The 19,613-nt window shown below is 42.9% G+C and overlaps 1 protein-coding gene across 29 annotated transcripts in view; it reads left to right on the forward strand.

Moving 5' to 3' along the window:
- Macf1 (microtubule actin crosslinking factor 1) overlaps positions 1 to 19,613 on the forward strand; it is a 345,150-nt gene that overhangs the window by 272,911 nt on the left and 52,626 nt on the right. The window contains exon 1 of one of the 29 annotated variants that reach the window (XM_060379636.1): positions 10,818 to 15,302. The exons of 27 other annotated variants lie outside the window; for them this stretch is intronic. In XM_060379636.1, the coding sequence (XP_060235619.1) occupies positions 12,063 to 15,302 (3,240 nt within the window). In that variant the 5' untranslated portion in view covers positions 10,818 to 12,062. Of the gene's footprint in view, positions 1 to 10,817; positions 15,303 to 19,613 lie in introns of those variants that run through there. One more of the 29 variants, XM_060379630.1, reaches the window with a different exon arrangement.

Below are 19,613 nucleotides of genomic sequence, written 5' to 3' on the forward strand. Positions count from 1 at the left end.
TCCCTGTGCTTTACCAGTCCCCACCCCACCCTGCCACAAGGCTCCTGCTGTGGACATCAATCAACTGTGTATCAAGCTACTTCCTGTAGGGTGTGTTGTGGAATGGCATCAGCCCCTGCACCAGATGGGAATGCTGATCGCAGTGTCATTTTATCAGACAAAGGATTCCCTGTTAGGAAGAGAGAGAGCTGGTGCATTTGGACAGTCAGTGTGTACGCACATGGTTCCCACAGAAAAGGGAGACAGATATTAATTCTGCAGCCTCCTAAACCATGGGTTTTCCAGGTGGATTTCCTGATTGTTACCCTTGTCTTGGAAGTGCTTATTCTTCTCCCAAATCAATGCATGAGCTATCCTACCTGATGAATTAAGTGATGGCATCCTTCAGAACTGATCTATTTCTTTGCCCCAGTCTTCAGTCTTCCTCTAAATGCTTGATTGCCACTGTTTTTCCAGTCCTGGTTCTGACAGAGTCCTGCAATCCAGCTATTTATCCCAGCCATACCTAATACATTTGAACTACTGTATTTCTAGGCATAACTTGGGTCCCCTTGTGTTACAAAGCATTCCTGATCCCTCCAGCATACTCCTCCTGATCATTTAAATCACTTAGCTCACTCTAACTCACATGGTTGCATGTTATTATTAAAGACTACCAAATTTGGGTACTTTGTGATTCTTTTTTTTTTTTTTCATCCTTTTTTTCAACAAAGCTATGCCTCTCATTTGAAGATAGATAAGCATTTAACTGATTAGGCAGATGTTCTTTATTTCTCATAAGCCACATGAGCTCTAAGATTCAAAATGGTACCTGGGCCTGGTGGCACACACCTGTAATTCCTGCATTCAGGATGCTGAGAAAAGAGAACTGTGAGTTTGTGACCAGCCTGGGCTACATGTAAGACTATGACTCAAAGCATACAAACCAAAATGCTGTCTACTCTGCAAGATTTGAGGCAGATGCTTATAGTCTTAGTCTGGTTTCCTTTCTTCTTTACTGGTTAGCACGTGTTAAGAACATATGATCTCATTTCAGTATTATCAAAACAGCAAAAGGAAGAAAATTCTTGCTATTCCATATACACTTCAAGAAAGCCAGATTCTTGGGGTAGAGAGATGGCTCAGAGCACTGGATGTTTTCCCAAAGGTCCTGAGCTCAATTCCCAGCAACCACATGGTGGCTCATAACCATCTGTAATGTGATCTGTTACCCGCTTCTGGCCTGCAGGCCCACATGCAAGCAGAATACTATATAAATAATAATAATAAATAAATAAATCTTTTAATACAAAAAAAAGAAAGAAAACCAAATTATCAAAGTTCTGTGTAGTTACCAATTACTTAACAGTCATTATCACTTGTATAATTAGTTGCCAGCTAATGAGAGTCTTCATAGTTATTTAGCCATTTATAGTGGGGAGTGTGAGGGAGCAGAATCCAAATTCAAGTCAGAAATATACAACTTTAACTTTAACTGATAGCATTTACACCTTGGAGAAAATTATTTTGGCAATAAAATGTGAAAAACAAAACATTCCTTTGGAGGCTTGATGAGAATTAAATGAAGTTTTATAGAAAAAAAAACATTAGGCTAATGTTCAATAAATAAATATCCTTTTAATTTTTTTTTTCTGGACATAGTAGTACAGGCCTTAATCCCAGCACTTGGAAGGTAGAAGCAGGTAGACTCTCTGAGAGTTCAAGGCCATGCCTGGCTTACATAGAGAGCTCCAAGACAGCCAGGACTATAGAGAGAGAGCTTATCTCAAGAGAGAGAGAGAGAACCTAAAGGGAAAAAGAAGTTTATCCAGAAATACATATTAGAATATTATAAAATCTTTTGGAACAGGTCATGCTAAATAATACCGGCTGTCCAGAAATTCAGTAAGTAAAGCAGGCTGCATTTCAACTGAGATCTGCCTGTCTCTACCTCACTAGTACTAGAAAGAAATGTGCATACTACCACACCTGCAGCCACCACCACTGCCTTCTCCTCCCTTTAAATTCTGTTTTTTTAATGTGGCTACTGATACACAGGTGCCACAGTGCTCTTGTGAAGGTCAGAGGACAACTTGCAACTCTTGGGGGTCGATTCATAACTCAGATCATGTACTTGAGCCATCTTCCATCACCCACCTCTGTTTTTATTTGTTTGTTTGTTTGTTTTCAAAGAGGTTGTGTATAGCCCAGGCTGACCTTGAACTCACAGCAATCCTTTATCTTCTGGAGACTGGAATTATAGGCTCGAGCCACTGACAAGCAGACTGTTGTAAAGCCTCTTTACTAAGAAAAGAGTAGTTCAGTAGCTGGGAGTTTTCTTTAGTTGCTTTCCCAGCATGCAGGAAGCCGTATGTTCAACCCTAGCACTGCCTAAACTGGGCCTGGTCATACATACTTGTCATCTTAACATTTGGGAGATGGAGGCAAGATGATCAGAAGTTTAGGGGCATCATAGGTAGCTGAGTTCAAGGTGTGTCTGGGCTATATTAAAATTCAAAACAAGACCAAACAGCTTTGCATTTTTTTTTTTGTCTAGAAATGATCATTTTCTAGATTTGGCATAAGGCCAAGTGTTAGGTTTTTATTAGCACTTTTTCTTAAAAAAAAAAAAAGACCTGGTGTATTGGCGGCGCACGCTTGTAATCTTAGCTCAGGGAGATAGAGGTAAACGGATCACTATGAGTTGGAGGGCAACCTGGTCTACAAAGCGAGTCCAGGACAGCCAAGGCCATACAAAGAAACCCTGTCTTGAAAAACAAAAATAAATAAATAAAATAAAAATACAGATTAGAGGATTGGCATTTTGGAACATACCTTTAATCCTAGCTTTTAGGTAGCAGCAGAGGCAGAAAGATCCTGTGACTCTGAGGCAAGTTGGTTCACGTAACAAGTTCCAGGCCAGGCAAGGTTGCATAGTAAGACCTTGTCTCAAAAACAACAAACAAACAAACAAATGCAATTATGAAAGTAAAAAAAAAATAGTTTATCATGCTAATAAAACTAGCTGATGGACAGACGGGCTTCATGAGCAGTTTTTATGGGGAATGTATAAATAGGGATTGTTTGTAGCCATAGAGTTGAACACGTAAGCCATGAGACTTTAACATATCATACAGATAGATGGATAGATAGATAGATGGATAGATAGATGGATAGATAGATAGATGTATATGTGTGTGTGTGTGTATATATTCATTAATTTATTCACTTATGTAAAAGCCCATAGCCAGCAAGTTTTCTAAGGCCATTTTGACTTTTGCTTTTGTGCTCTGTAAGTCAATATTTTTTTTCAAATCATTAACCAGAATTAACCAGAACACATATTACCAGCTCAGTGACTTCCCTAGCCTCTGAGTTGCTCATCAGATCAGCTTTAATGATCTCAGCGTCCTTGGCCTAATTAACTTGAGCTTTCATCATCCACCACATTATCTTCTTCCATTGCCATACAGTGAGTGGCAACTACTAAGTCAGCATCTTTAGGAGAGACAGGTCTTAATATTAATCAGTCTTTAATTAAAACATCAAAGGAAAAAAACATCAGCTTTGTTCCAGAGACAATCAGCTTTTTTAAAGCTATAATTCATTTCTCTGCAGTCTCAACCTAGACTGAGATGTTTTACAAGAAATGTTTATTCATGGTTTCAGTAAATACAAGTTTCTAATATGATCAAACATGTACGTATATGATCCAAAGGAAGACACTTGAATTCAGAGTATCATTCGAGTGAATCTCTTAGGATCTTTCATTTCACAGTTAATTCCCAAAGGATGAGCTATTTGTGGTCTATTTCTTTCCTTTTTTTTTCCTTCTTTTTTTAAAGATTGTATTTATTGATTTATTATGTACAGTGTTCTGACTGCATTACTCCTGAATGCCAGAAGAGGGCGCCATATCTCACTATAGACGGTTGTGAGTCACCATGTGGTTGCTGTGACTCAAACTCAGGATCTCTGGAAGAGCAGTCGGTGCTCTTAACCACTCAGCCATCTCTCCTGCCCTATTTTTTACTTTTTTATATAGAGAGAGGTGGTGAGTAAAGGGAAGGAAGGAAGAAAGGAAGGGTTAGGCTGGTTCTTGTGAGGGGAGACAACCTGTGAGAATTGTGAGAATTTTCTTCCACCTTCTAGGTTCCAGAAATTGTATTTAAGTCATCAGCCTTGGTGATAGGCACCTTTATACGCTGAGTCATCTGGCAGGCCCCTTGGTCCAGTGCTTTAACCTCAAACCTACATTGTTTATTTGTTCATTTGAGATCAATGATAAGAACTACTTGAGTAGGGACTAGAGATATACCTCTGTGACAGCACACTTGCCTTGATGCAATTAAAAAAAAATGTTTTACAAAAATTTCTGTATTACTTGTTCTACCTTATTTTCTCACATTTGAGAGGGTATGCCTACAACAAGATTATTTAGCGATTTGACTCCTAAAAGCACCTTTGTGATAGTTGTGCCACCTTGAAACTACAAAAGGAAAGACTACTCAGTCCCAAGGCAAAGCCCATATCATGATGTTCTCAGCAAAGCTTCCCCTGAACTTCCAAGCCACGTCAGGGCCCCGACTCATGTTTTTACAGCACTGTTTGTTCTTCCTTCAGAGTCCTTACACGATGAAAATGAGTGTCCATCTCAGCTACTAGGATGTAGGTGGCCGACCATGTCTCATCAAGATATCTCAAGTATAGCATAGTCTGGGGCACAAAGTTGGTCCAATAAACATTTATTTAACAAATAAAATGTATAAAAAAATATAACTTTGGACAAGGGGTATAGCTCAGTTGTAGGACATGAGCCTAGTTATGTGTAAAGTCCTGCTTCAACCTTCAGCATTGTTGAAAAAAAATAAAATCAATATATAACCTCAAGGGGACTAGAGAGAGGTCTCAGCATTTAAGATCATTTCTTAATCTTGCAGAGGACCCAGGTTTAGTTCCCAGTACCCATGTGGCAGCTCATGTTAATGATCAGTTCTAGGTGATCTGATGCCTTCTTCTGATTTCCACAGGCACCAGGCATGCACACATAGAGACAAAACAGTCATACACACAAAATAAAATGAATAGTGTTTTTTAAAGACTATAACAGGGGTGGGCTAGGGTGGGCTGGGGAGACCAAAGAAACAAAAGAAGACTGCCTGGAAAGGAGACATGGTAATCCTGTGCTATGGGAACCAAAGAAGAGACTCTTGAGGGATGGCAAATACTTCCTCCTACACACCCCTTATCGTTAACCTCTGCTGTCTGACTTAGCACCCATCACTGCTGAGACTATTTCCCTACAATAGTCATTGACTTCCTACTTGGCTAATCTGCTAACATTCTCTAATTTGTTTTCTTCATTCTTAAAAATAAGGGAATGCAAAGATGGCTTAGTCAGTAAAGACCCTGCCACTCAAGCCTGAGAACCTGAGTTCAGATCCCTAAACCCACATCAGAGAAGCCAGTCACAGTGGTGTGCACTCTAACCCAGAGACGGGGTGGGGTAAGAGGACACTTAGAGACTAGCAGGTCCCTACCACTCATTGGCCTTACAGTCTACCGTAGCAGATAAACTCCAGGCTGAGTGAGACCCTGCCTTAAAAAAATAAGATAGAATGACATAGGGGAAGACATTGATCTCTACATGCATATCTGCATGCCCACACCCACACAAACACTGAGCTTGAGGCTGGCCTCACACCCTTTGTTCTCATGACTCACCTTCATGGGTTCTAAGATTACAGGTGTATGCTACCATGCCTGGCACATCCTTATTTTCTTGACATTGTTCTCTCCCCATCTCTACTGTATGATCTGCTTTCTTCTAGGTTTATCTTCCTACCTCCTAAATATGTCGTTTTAGTTCTACCATCTGTCCTCTTTTTTTCTCTACTTTCAGCCCTGCTGAGATAGCTAGTCCCACACTCTTCTCTGGAAAAAAGGCTTCTAAATCTGTGTTTCTACCCCAAAGTGGAATCTCGTCTGTGAGGGGCCATTCTAGACAACCCCACATAAGTTGTCTTTGAGTGCTCTAAATGTCTTTTTCCCCTAATGTTGTGTAAGTTCTACCATGCCCTTGGTAACCCCAGAGTAATAGAATAGCATTATCTTTATTTTCTCTCTAGCCTCTACCTCCTCCCCACTTAGAAAGTCCAAATCTGACTCTCCAGTTTTTCACAGTCGTTTACCTCATTTGTCCTTATTTATACTCACTTTGTTTCTTTTCTTTTCATTTTTTAAAACACAAGTATATTTACTACCTCAAGGTTCAAAAGTTAAAGATTTATATTTTCAAGTGACACAAAGAGAGATAGATGTCAGTGGAATGAGCACTGTGTCATAAGTATTTTTTTCTTTCTTTAGACAAGGTCTTATTCTGTAGCCCATCCTAGTGTCAAATTATGTTAATCCTCCTGTCTCAAATTCTTAAATATTAGATTTTCAGCCATGAGCCACCCCACTTGACTGACAGCTAACTAAATCTTATAGTAATGCTTCCTTGTCCTTGGCTTGGGATTCTGGGCTTGAACTTCTTACCATTCTAACTTTTTTTTTTTTCTTTCCACACTACCATGCTGGATTAAAATTTTCTGGGCATGGTAGAGCATACTATAATCCCAGCACTTAGAGATGAGGCAGGAAAATTGTCAATAGATAGAAGCAGCCTAGGGTTAACATTGCAAACTCCTATCTCAAGAAGAAAATGTCCTGTTTCTAGCTCATTTGAAATAACTTGTTTTTACCATTTCTGTGTATTCCAATTTTGTGAGCTGGGGATGTAGCTCAGTTGATGAAATGCTTGTCTGGCATGCACAAGGTTCTGGGTTCCATCCCTACCACCATATTTACAAGGTAATGGGTGTACACTTAAGTCCAGCGTCTTAAGAAGTGAAGTCAAGAGGATTACAAGTTGAAGGCCATCCTTGGCTACATAGCTAGACAAGCCTGGACTATATGACACCTGCCTTAAATAAATAATAAACATCCTAATGAATAAATGTACCCTCCATGAAGCCTTCTCTGATTCCTCTTGCCCTCCTGTCTCCTGATTTCTGCCAGGTCTTTTCTAAACTGTAAAACCTCCCTACCTTTGTTATCATCTCTGTCTTAGTAATGAGCCATTCATTAATCTCCACAAAGAAACAAACGCTGTCTACAAGCAGCAAAGGGTTTTCAAAGATCATGAGTTCCTGTAGATGTGGAAAGTTTTCTTATGAGTTCAGGAATACACAAGAACTCAAATACCTTCAAAACCCTAACTTTCCCATTTAAGATAAATTTCACACCCTCTGTACCACTCTGTAGCTATCCTTATAATAACAAAAACAGAAGGCATGGTAGTTACTGATGCCCAACAGGCACAGACTTAATACTGTGGAGTTTCCATTTGCCTATGAATAATGCTTGTATAGTCTAGATATGCTAAGATGATTATGCTAAGATGAAAGGCATTTTGTAGGTTTAAAATTCACAAGATCCAAGCAGTTCTCTCTATCCACTTCTATTCAGTGAATCCTCTAGAGAGAGAGACAAAGACAGGGAGCACGCCCTATCAGGTGGATGAAAAGGCATTTTACTCGCTGAGTTGTGGGGTCTCTGGGTTGTCCTTGGAGGCTGGCAGTTCAGTGCTTGGGCAGCAGACAAAAGCAATGCTAGATCCAAAACTTGGAAGGGGCTGGTGTGAACACATGAGAGGGCTCCACCCAGCTCACTTTAATTAGGAAAACAGCAGGGAGGAGTAAGAAGGGTCAACATTGTTCTTTCTTCTAGGTCCACTGAAGGAAAATTTGACACCAAATTCTGTTCTTTGGAATTTCAAAATGTGTAGGGAATTCTTTGAACTCTATAATCAACTAACTGGAAGGTAATTTGAAATGTGGCTTGAACACATCCATTTGTGGTTTCAGGGTGGGGAGGTATTTTGGAGTGCTTGTGTTTCTTCCTTAAAAAACGTAGTGGGCACGAGAGATGTACAGAGTGCCTTTTTGTTACAGCTATCAGAGCAGCAGGAGGGTGAGAACGGAATTGGCTACTTGAGCCACTGCGATGGTTCCTGGCAGAACTCCACATATCAAAGCTAAAAAGAAACTCATGAACGCATAAAAAATAATACTTAAAGGAAAAGAGACCTTGTGCTTTATCTTCTTGCTTCTATCCAAACAAACACCAATGATAAAAAGAACAAAACTCTCGGAGGCTTCTTACTTGTTTTTGTTTTTGAAGAAGTGGACAATTAGATATGTTTGGGGCGGGGGCGGGGCAGGTCCTCACTGTAGACCAGGATGGTCTCAAACTCACAGAGATGCCTGCTTCTGCTTTCTGAATGAGAGGACAGAGGTTAAAGACACATGCCATCACACCTTATGGAATCTTTTCTAGAGGCTCTGTTTAAACTTTCAGGAAGTTTCTCTGTAGTATTTTAACACTTTAATTAAATAGAGTGTGACTAAAAGTGATAAGTAGTTTGAATCTGAACCTCAGTTTGCTAGATTGATCCACTTATTTATCTGAGCATTAATGAGAAGAGTAAAACAGTGGATAAGTGTGTGGAGGGGTTAATTAGGAAAACACTGGCTTGATTGGCACCTGACTTGGTGAGGAAACAGGAAAGGAATTTATGTCAGTGAAGGTTGTGATTCCATATCGAGATCATTCTTTATAATAGAATAACCACCCACCCTTAAGTCCAGAGCCAGAATTCCTCAGATTCTTCAACCAGAGGGGCCCTGGCATGCTAGAGAGTCTGTTATGATATCTGAACACTTGGTGAATGTATTTGGCCAGGAAGACTTGGTAGTGAAATTAATCCTGTCTTCTTTGGGGTTTCCCAGTTGTATTGCATAATTACAACACACTTAAAACTGGATTCCATGACTTGTGAACTATCAGATCTATGAGCAGATCTGCTCTCAGGATCACAGTGTGTCAGGGTAGAAAGGACTGTAAAGCTCATCCTGAATAAATTACAAGATTTGTGAATGTTTCCTGAGATTGCTATACCAAGTGACTGCTTGAATTTCTGCTCACACTCCTTTGAGATCAAGAAAGTCACTCTTTTAGGGGACACCTTATTCTTTGAATAACTGAGAAAACCGATGGTTTGAAATCTGCCCTTGGATCTTGGTGTGCCAGTTTAAGGAGACATTCAGCACAAATTTTCTTCCTCCCACATCCCAGCTCCCCAGATGCTTAATGTTGATCATATCCCCAGAAACTTGCTCTGGATCAAGTATTCTTGATTCTTTTCCCTCTGTGTTCATAGAATAGTGTTCTAGCATCTTGCACTATTAGACCAGGAGGTCACAGGATTCTAGATAGCTCCTTTGTTTTAAATTTAAGGACTAGGGTATCTAGAATAAAACAATACAATCTAGAACATTCCAGTACTCCCTTCCGTTTCCAGATGGAGTCTTTGTACTTGTGTGGGTAGGATTGATCAGCTTCTTTTGGAGTGAGAAATGAAGTGTAAAACATTTTGCCAAGCAAAGTTGTCTTTTACTTGTGTAATCTGATCATGGGCTTCAACCTCTACCTCTTTTTTTTTTTTTTTTTCCCAAGGAGTTTCTGGCTCCTCAAACAAGTTTAAGGCTTAGCTCCAGGTTTCACTGCTGAATCTCCACACACCAACGGCTGGTTTCAGTTGCTGTTTGTGTGGAGTGTGAAAATAACTTTTATAAGTTTTACCATCTGTATTGATCACATGGGCCAACAGGAATTTGGACATTTTAACTGACTTTCTTTTTCACCTTCATAAACTCAGAGGGACCATCACAAAAGGAGTCAAATATTACACCTGCAGTCTTCTGAGTTGCTCTTCGTACTTTATTTAACAATTACAGGGTCACCAGGTAACTTTCCTAGAAACCAGAAAGTGGTGTTGCAGGTTTGTGTAACACGTTTCTCTAAATATTTTCTTTTTTGAGACTTGAAATATGGACTCATGCTTTTCATTTAGCCTCAAGGAGGCTCAGGTTTCCTTGGTCGTGCACGGACATAAAAAAAAAAAACAAAACAAAACAATTCAGGTGTTGGACATGGGCTTTTCTTGCTAGTGCCCCCCACTACCCGTTCCCGCTCACCATTTTCCGGTCATTAAAACGGCTTATGTCTGGGCAGAGAAGTCTAGGTGGTGTAATGGGCCAAGATCTGACATACCTGAGAAGGGAAACTGTGCCTAGAGTTTATCCAATAACTTGGTTTCTGAGTCTAACTTAATTCCTCGGCATACCAAGAAAAAGACTGTTTAAGGCTAGTCTGTTCTTTGGTCAGCGCCAGAGGTGACATTGGAAAATACAGGGACACCGTTCGTGGCAAATCTGGAGTCTGGGGTAGTGTAGACCGCCCACCCCAGCCCCTGCGTCTCTACCGGCAGCTGGGGCCCAGAGTGGCCCTAGCCACAACCGGCTGGCAGTGGGGGAGGCGGGGGCGCCCCTTCTGGGTTCGCCCTTGGGCTGGGCTCGGATCCGGCGGGTTGGGAAGAAGCGGGGGCGGAGGGGCCGGGCCAGCGCTAGGAGGGCGGGGCTTTCCTTTGTCAAGGGATTTGCCCGGCGTGTCCAGGACGGCTTCTCTCCACTCACCCTCGCAGGCGAGGGCTCTACTCCGCCCGCGGGTGTGGAGGGAGCGAGCTAAGGGGGTGCGGGATGTGCTAGGGTCCCTCTTCCCAACCCCGGAAAGCCCCTCCCTCGGCGCCTCGGCCTCCAATCCTTGCCTCCGCCCCCTCCCCTCCCCTCCCGACGGGGCTCCCTGTTGGCCCCGCCCCCGTCCTCTCCCTGGCTGTCTGCGCCGCGCGCTCCCGGGCTTCCTAGGGGGCTGCCCGGGCGGGGCAGTGGCTGTGGCGGCGCTGGAAGGGGGAGGAGAGCCGCCCGCCACCCGAGCAGTTCCAGCCAGCGGCGGGTGAGCGGGCCGGGCGGCGTGAGAGAGGCGGGCTCGCCCCCCTCGTGCGGCCGGAGCGGAGCCTTTTGTTCCCAGCCAGAAGTTTGCATGCCGGGACCGTGACAGCTGCGGGCGGGGAGGACGGCCGCAGGGCCAGCGGCGTGGTGGAGAAAAGAGGCGACTGCTTGTCATGCAGCCCACAACGGGGCGACTAGGGGCCGGGGACCTGCGGCGGCCGAGGAGGCGGCGCCCACAGGACACGGGACTTTCTGCTGCCGGAGGGACAAACTAACTTCCTGAGCACGAGACCCAAGGCCGGTGCTGCCGGGAGCCACCTGCAAGGCTGCGGTGAGGCGACCTGTCCCTCCGGGCGCGAAGCATGGCGCGGGTTTGCGGGCGGTGCTGAGTGAGTCCTTCCGACAGCCCCTTGGCCGCTGCCGCAGCCTGCCCGCCTTCTGAAAGGCCCAACGTGGGCCTCCAGTTGCCTTGTTTTGCGGCCACGGTATGGTGTTGGCTTGGAAGCCACAACAATGCCATGATGTTTTGGAGACAGGAAGCCCCAAGCTGGCCCCGAATGAAGGACTTCCTGTGTTTAAAGTTGCAGGAATATCCGCTGACCAGCCCTGTTCAAATGCAAACACCCCAACCAGAGAGGACGAATGGCTAATTCAGACCAGCTGGACTCTTCAGGGCTGAACACAGGATAAAATGAAAGGAATTCTTAGGAGCTTGGACCATACTTGAAGTCGAGAGAGGGTGTGCCATTGTCATTAAAGGACATAATTGGTATAAATTTTCTGTTTCCAACTCAGTTTCGGTGAGAATTGAGTGAAACTAGATAATGAATAAGACTTGCCAATGTCAAATGATTTTTTGCTGACTGAATTTGAAAGGGCAGTGCTATATAGAGAAGTAAAACCAGAAGCCATACAAGTAATTATTTTATGCTTGTTGATTAAATAATACCATTTATCTGTCTGCAATTATGAGGCTGCTAGCCTGTGAGAAAAAACCTGTTTGTCTTAGAGTTTCTCCCAAAATGGTTTCAACTTGGAACTTCCAGATCTTTCTGGAAGGCAGATGCAATTGGTGGTTTAGAGTATAAACATGTAAGAGGATTTACAACTCATGTAGAATGTGTTTTGGGAGAACCTGTGGGGGAAAAAAAAACTTCTGAAAGATTGATGGTTCATCATTTCTGAAAAAGTATGGGTAAGCCACTTAGCAGGCCAGACTGTTTAAGGCGGAACCCCACCTGCCTGGGTAAAGGGGAAGATGAGGATGGCTATATAGAAGATTGCTATGTTCCACAGCGGTCTATATATGATACAATGAGGATAAATGAACAGATTGACCAGGGGTCAAAACTTAATCAAACATCAAAAAGCACCATGGAGAAGATGGAAGGAAGTACCATATCTAGCAATGGTACATTAGGAGCATCATCTAATGTTTTTGAATCTAGAGTGCCAGAAGGCAAGAAGCTGGATGAGAGGATAATATTTGATGCGTTAAAACTAAGCAGTGACGTGCAGAAGTCAGTACCTGTGCCACCCAGACGTCGGCCAAACACAGAGCGCAAAGATAATGTTAACAGGAGATCATGGAAGTCCTTCATGCCACCCAATTTCCCAGAATTTGCAGAAAGGATGGAGGCTTCTCTCAGTGAAGTCTCAGAAGCCGGTGCTTCAAATCCTTCCTTGCAAGAAAAAAAGGAATCCAGTTCTGCATTAACAGAAAGTTCTAGTCACTTTGAACACAGGGAACCTCAGTCTGAGTCCATTACTTTGGAGCACATGTCCAAATCTGTAGATATTCCAGAAGTGCAAGATGTAAAAAACCTGCGCGACTGCCAAGACTTCAGATTCCAACAGCACAGTGAGAGCTCTCCCCATGAATTCCAGCCTCTAGAGTCAGAAGCTGCAGCAGCAAGTGGTAACACAGATGAAATGCAGGAGCACAGATTCTCAAGTGCAACCTGGCCTAGGGCCACGAAAAGTTCTTGTAAGGGAGGCCTCAGTGAGAAGCAGCACCCCCTTGGGGATACTGCCTGCACTGTGGAACTTCCACCTCTCTCTCCTTGCCTGAGTGAAGAGCTGTTGGATCCAGAATTACATATGCTTATAACGCCTAGCCTGAGAGAAAAAACAGAGTCTGAGTTAAAATTTGAGGAGGATGAGCGATGGATCATGATGGAGGCAGAGGAGGAGTGGGAGGAAGAGAAATTGTCGGAGAGAAGAGAGAGTCTTCTAGTTGTAAATGAGAAGATGAGCTTGGCAGATATTTTTGAAGAAAGAGAACAAGCAAACACAGTAGCAGTGGTAGAGGATGGATCTGATTGGTCATCTGTCTTGGGAACTTCTGACCACCTAGCTCTTGATGAGATGTGCTGCTCTGTTGACCTGCAGCCAACTAGGGATCAGCCTGCTTCTATTCCCAAGGGTACACCCCCTGAATCCACCTTTGTGCCCACAGGTGAAGGTGTTATCAGTGAGATGAAAAACAGAACTCAGGGGCTAGAGGGTCTGACTTCGGGGTTCCAGTGCCCTGATGAAGCAGAGCAGCTCTCTGACACAGATTCTGTGCAAATGTTTCTGGAACTTGAGAAGGAATGTTTATGTGAAGAAGGAGTAACTTCTTCAGCTGAGCTGCTGAGTCAGGCCTCTTCTGAAGGGCTGGCCCCATCCCAGGATGCAGAAGATTCACTTTTAATTCATTTTCCAGGAGCAGCCTTAGAACAGGAACAGCATGTGGGTCTTGTAAGTGTGAGGATACAGGACCCTGACACTGGATTAGATGGTGAATATTGTAATGCCCTGGACTCTCCTCAGGTGCCTAAAGCTGTTGAACTTAGTGTTCCCCTTGATAACAGGAGGGACACCTCCACTGTTAGCAAGGAGTGTGAAAAAGTGCCTTTTAGCCCCAAGATTGGTGGGGAATTTACGTTTCTGGCTGATCTAGAGCCACTTGGAGAGCCGGACACAGGGGGATTGTTGAACTCTAATCCCAGAGCTTCTTGTGAAGAAAAACTACCAGTCTTTATTGCTTCTGAGCAAGCCAAAGAAAATGGCAATTTGTCCCAGGTAGGCTGCAGTCAGACTAAGGGGAATGTAGAGGTTTATATGGAAAGGATCCCTCTCAATTTTGCTTTTAATTCTGAACAAGATGTTACCTCAGGACCTGAAGTAGAGGTGTTATCATCTGATTCAAATTTATTAACAGATGAAATTCAGTTAGAAAGTGGAAAAGGACCTATAATTAGCCAAGAAGATAACAATCTGACATCACTGGGAAATGTAGACCCTTGTGAATTGCCCACAGAGAAGGTTTGTGGTGAGGATGCTAAAACAAAAGAGCTGGATTGTCACACGAAGCTTTTAGGGAATGGAGTTCCAGCTCATTTTCTTGGAGACTTCCAGAGGTCTCCAGAGGCAGTGGTTCTGAGTCTGCACCTGTTGGCTGGAGGACTGAGACACAATAGAGCAGGAGCAGAAACTGGGAATGATGGAGAACCTGAGCTGAATATGGTTTCATCACAGGAAGGGGAGACAGGAATGAGAGAGTTAGATTCAACCCTGAATATCTTTCCAGAGGAACAAATCACCAAAGCCAATAACACTGTACCAGGTTTAGAGGAATGGCTAGCCAGCCAACAGCAGCCTGCCCCAGCTGCTAAAGTACCGATGGTAGAAGATGTCCCGGATGCTGTAGTACCCAAGCCAGGAGAGGATATCCCAGCTGTGGCAGTGCCTGCCCTGGAGGGGCCTGCTGCCAAAGCCTGTGCCTCAGAGGGCACTGTTGTAGCTACTCCAACAGTGTCCTTTCCAGAGGAGGATATCCCAGTTGCTTCAGTGGTTGTCTTAGACGAGGATGTTATGGCTGCTGCAGTTTCAGCCCCAAAACAAGCTGACACTCCAGCTGGTGCAGTGCCTATCACAGATGAGGATGTTACCTCAGAGGAGCCTGACACTCAAGCTGCTGCGGTGTTCCTCCCAGAGGAAGGTGCCACACCAACTCCTGCAGGGCCCAGCTCAGAGGAGCCTGATACTCAGACAGTTATAGTGTTTACTGCAGAGGAGTCTAGCACCACGCCTCCTGCAGGGCCCACACCAGAGGAGTCAGCTGCCCCAGCTCTTGAACCCACCCCAGAGAAGCCTGATACTCAGGTGGTTACTATGTACATCCCAGAATGGTCTGCCGTTCCAGCTACTGCAGTGCCTGCTGTGGAGGAAATTTTCTCTCCTGGTGGACCCTTTCTAGAAGGAACTGCCCACACTGATTCAGTGCCCATTGCAGAAGAAACTCCTGTTCTTGAGGAGGCTTCCTCCCCTGGAATATGGATCAAGGAAGGCCTTGATTCTTCAGCATTTGGAGTAAAAGAGGTGCCTGGCACAGTGCTACATGGGAAAGTGCCTCTGGCTGCAACTGATGGATTAAATTCACATGAGGTAATTGCTGCTCATTTCATTGGCAGGAAAGGCCTCGAGAGTAAAGTGAGAATTGCACTTGGTGATAATGAGTAATGACATAGGTACTCCTTTCTTTTGTTGGTTCTGTGCCCCTGGGCTTGCAATTTCTAGATTTTTCTATTGCATTTAGAGGGAAAATGTATCTTAATTTTCTCTGGTATAAAATGTTATTCATTTTTTTACTTACATATATTGGAGGTCAAAGTAACACATTTGTAAACAGTCATTGGCTTACTTTTTAAAAAAGAGTATTAGCAGGAAAGTGTGATTCCCCTTTTGAGAAAATATAGCCAGGCTGTTTCCGAAAATCAAGAGAGTTCATGTTTATTAGTGACATACAGTTAAGCTGAGTTACACTGAGCTGAGTGAAACCTGCGTACTTCAGACCACTCTAGGAGATTAGGTGATCTGAGTCTTCTCTTAGATTCCCTACTTTGTAAGGCAGAACCCCAAGAGAGGATTGTAAGAAGAAACAAACAGTGCTTTTACAGTATCACATATGAGATTTCTGTCATTGACCATCTTCTCCCTTCATCCTGTAAATAGATTTGCAGAAATAGTGGAAGCAGGTGAAAGCAATGTAAAAATACAAGTGGTGTTGTGTGTGGTATTTTTGGTTTGGTTTGGTTTGGTTTGGTGTGCTTTGGGTGGGTTTTTTTGTTTGGTTGGTTTGGTTGGTTTGGGTTTTGGTTTTTTTCAAGACAGTGTTTCACTGTGTAGTTCTGGCTGTCCTGGCTCTTACTCTGTAGATCAGGCTGTCCTTTACCTCTCAAGTGCTGGGATTAAAAAGTGTGCACTGCCACCCCCTTCCCCCCATGGCCAAATGTATGTTTCTTAAAGCCAGAGGCATAGCATACTTAGGGAAAACTCAGTACAGCAATTATAGTCATATGTAAAATTGCTCTTTAAGTCACTTTCCTCTTGCAGACTTTTGTTTCTGAGTCTATGAAAGGGAGCATGTGCTAGGCTATCCTCCTGGGTCTTTTATCTTTGTGGTATGTGTTTTGTTTGGTTTTGCTACAAAGTCTCACTGTGTAGTCCAGGCTGATTCTAAATCCTCCTGCTTCAGCCTCCTAAGTGTTAGGATTGCAGGCTTGACTGAGTACACCCAGGCTCTAAAATTCTTATACAACAGAATGTGGAAATAAATAATTGCAGAAGCGTTCCACTTTCTAAAGCCCATCTGCTTTAAGTAACTGAGTGAGGCGGTTGTTTGGGTTTAACCCATTCCCAGGTCCCAGAACAGTACCTTCCTCACAGGAGCCACTCACAATTAATGAACAGTGAATATCAACTTTATGTAGTATCAGTGGGTACTACATAAGGTTTGTTCTCTTATCTACCTCACTGCAAAACCTTCCATAACAACCTGAACCTGTTAGAATACCAATTAGACACAAAACAAATAATTTTGATTATGTCCCTAAGCTACCAGCTTTGCTACAAACCCTCCTGCTTAGCTGAGTGATGGTAGTTTCCTTTTGGCCTCAACAGTTATATCATAATGTAGCTTTCTGTCAAGTTAGAATTTGTTACCTTTTGGGTTGATGGGTCTTGGTTTTGGGTTTTATAGAATGTGGGATTGATAATTGAAATTGCAGTCACCTCTCAAGTTAGAACAGTAGGTCAGTGACAGAACAATTCCTTGTGCTTGCACTCTTCAAATATGAAATACTTCTGGTATGTAGCCCACAGCAGCAATCAGTGAAAAAGGATTAAATGTATAAAGAGCCAATTTGATCGAGTAGAGATTCAGAGAAATCCCCAGTACTGGTCTCTGGGATATGTGATCTCCAAGGATCCCTCCAGGTCTAGGAGATCCTCATTTTATAAAGTATTGCCTGATAAAATGACAGGCGAAGGAAATGGTACCATCCCATCCTCCCCTCCCCTCAAAGTTGTCATTCTTTCAAGTGGAGTTACTTGAGGCAGAGTGTCACTGTGTTATCCTGGTTAGCCTAAAATTTACTATTTAGACCAGGCTAATCACAGAGAGCTCTCTGCCTCTGCCTTTTGAGATTAAAGTTCTGGGATTAAAGGTATGCACCACTACACCCTGCTATTTTGACTATATTTATCGAATCCAGGAGTGATAATGTATGGCTACAATTTGAGCATTTGGGTCACTAGGGTGAACTGGAAGATATTTAGGGCTAGCCTGGGCTACATAATATGGTGTAGCCTGAGCTATAAGTGAAGATGGGGAGGAGAGAGGGAGAGACACTACTGAAATAATATTATTATTATTTGGATTATTAGTTGGATTTTTAAAGAAGTTTTTCAGAGCGAGACATGCCTGATTGGTAGAATATTTGCCTGGTATACACAGTCCTTGGTCCATCTGCACACTGCAGGAAGTGAAAAAGTATTTTTTCAAGGTTGTATAAATTCCAGTTTTCACATTTTTAGAGAGGTATTTGTTTTTTATATTTGGGTCTCGAGACAGGGTGCCATCCTGGCTAGCATGGCATTTACTATGGAAGTCCATTCGGGCCTCAGGCTTAGAGCAATCCTCCTGCCTCGGCTTCTTAAGTTCTGACATGGGTGTGAATCCTCATCCCTAGCTTTTAGGGAGGTTTAGAGGCAAAGGAACTTACTGTTTCTATGCGGAGATACTTAGAACTCAACAAGCGATCATAACCTGGAATTTGATTTAGAGTGAAATGCTTCAGAGCTTGGTGTTTATGTATGTACAAAGGCACGTGGCTAAAAATACAAACTTTCTGTTCTTTTTTAATATATAAACTTCATAATAGGCACTAACAAGAGCTTGGTTAGAAGAAGCAAAATGTCAGTTGATTTGTTATTTCTGTATTGTGATCTCAAGCTACCGAGAGCGGGCCCCAGTTACTAAAACAAACCCTACCCATAGGTTTCCTCAATCTCATTTACAGTCAAAAGTTCAGAGGAAGAGACAGCAGCCTTTCATACAAAGTAGGGTTTCCGTAAAATTAAAATTGGCCAAAGAAGTCTTTTTAAGCAAAAATTAGGGAGCATCACAACACCAATTCAGTGTGTGAATGTCCAGCTGATAGGCAGATCTGTCATGAGTTTGTTTGCTTTCCCTTAAGCAATTTCTATACAAGGAGTCATTCATTCAAGAAATAAATAATTACTGAGTATCAGCTTTGTGCCAGATCCTAGCCTCTTGCAGTGAATAGAACTGGCATGGTGCCTGCCCTTGTAGGCCTTACAGTAGCATGTGGGAGGCAAACATGAAGCACAAAAATGGCTCTTGTAAATATATAATTATAAACCCAGACAAAGGGATTTGGAGACAATTGGATAGAATCAAGAAATACTTTGGAAGTAGAATTAAGACCTGTTCATGGATTTTGTTCAAAGTGTGTCATTTATCCCAAATTATGTGGATTCTGGTTTATACAGCTAAGTACAAACTGGACAGTAGTAAGTTGTTTTTTTCAGGAACAAATGTTAGGGTTTGGTTTAGGAAGGAATGAATTTGAAGAGATGGGAAAGTGAGGTGCTCTTTCATTGAAACCATTAGGTTCAAGTTACCTGTACCTAGTTCGTATATAGATAGACAGCAAGAAAGCAGTTGGATGTGTGGATTTGATCTTAGAAGAAAGATTTAAGTTGAGAACCATTTATCAGAGTTAATAATTAAAGTGATAGATTAAATTGCCCAGTAAGGGCATTTAAAGAAAGGGAGTCAGGTGGTGATGACTCATGCCTTTAAATCCCAGCACTTGGGAGGCAGAAATAGGTAGATCTCTGAGTTTGAGGCCAGCCTGGTCTACAGAGTGAATTTCAGGACAGCCAAGGCTACACAGATAAACCCTGTCTCGAAAAAACAAAAAAGAAAAAAGAAAAAGGGAGATAGCCAGGCATAGTGATATACACATACTCAGTAGGCTAAGACAGGAGGGTCATGAATTTCAGGCTAGCCTGAGCTATATAGTAAACCTTGTCATAGACACATAGATTTTCTTTTTCCAAGATAGGATTTCTCTGTGTAGCCTTGGCTGTCCTGGACTCACTTTATAGACCAGGCTGGCCTCAAACTCACAGAGATCCACCTACCTCTGCCTCCCCGAGTGCTTGGTCTATAGGTGTGTGCCACCGTGCCTGGTATCATAGATAAAAAATTTAAGGAAACTTTTGGACTAACAGCCTCCATTTGGAGATAAACAAGAAAAGAAAGAGAACAAAACCACCAAAAAAGGATTCAAATGGAAAATACAGTACCACCAAAAAGTAACTACAGCCATCATCAGTAACCACAAACACAAAAATAAAAACAAACCTTTAAAAAATAGCTTGAATGTA

The sequence above is a fragment of the Meriones unguiculatus genome, chromosome 3 (assembly GCF_030254825.1).
Source record: "Meriones unguiculatus strain TT.TT164.6M chromosome 3, Bangor_MerUng_6.1, whole genome shotgun sequence".
In the NCBI taxonomy this organism is placed as follows: Eukaryota; Metazoa; Chordata; class Mammalia; order Rodentia; family Muridae; genus Meriones; species Meriones unguiculatus.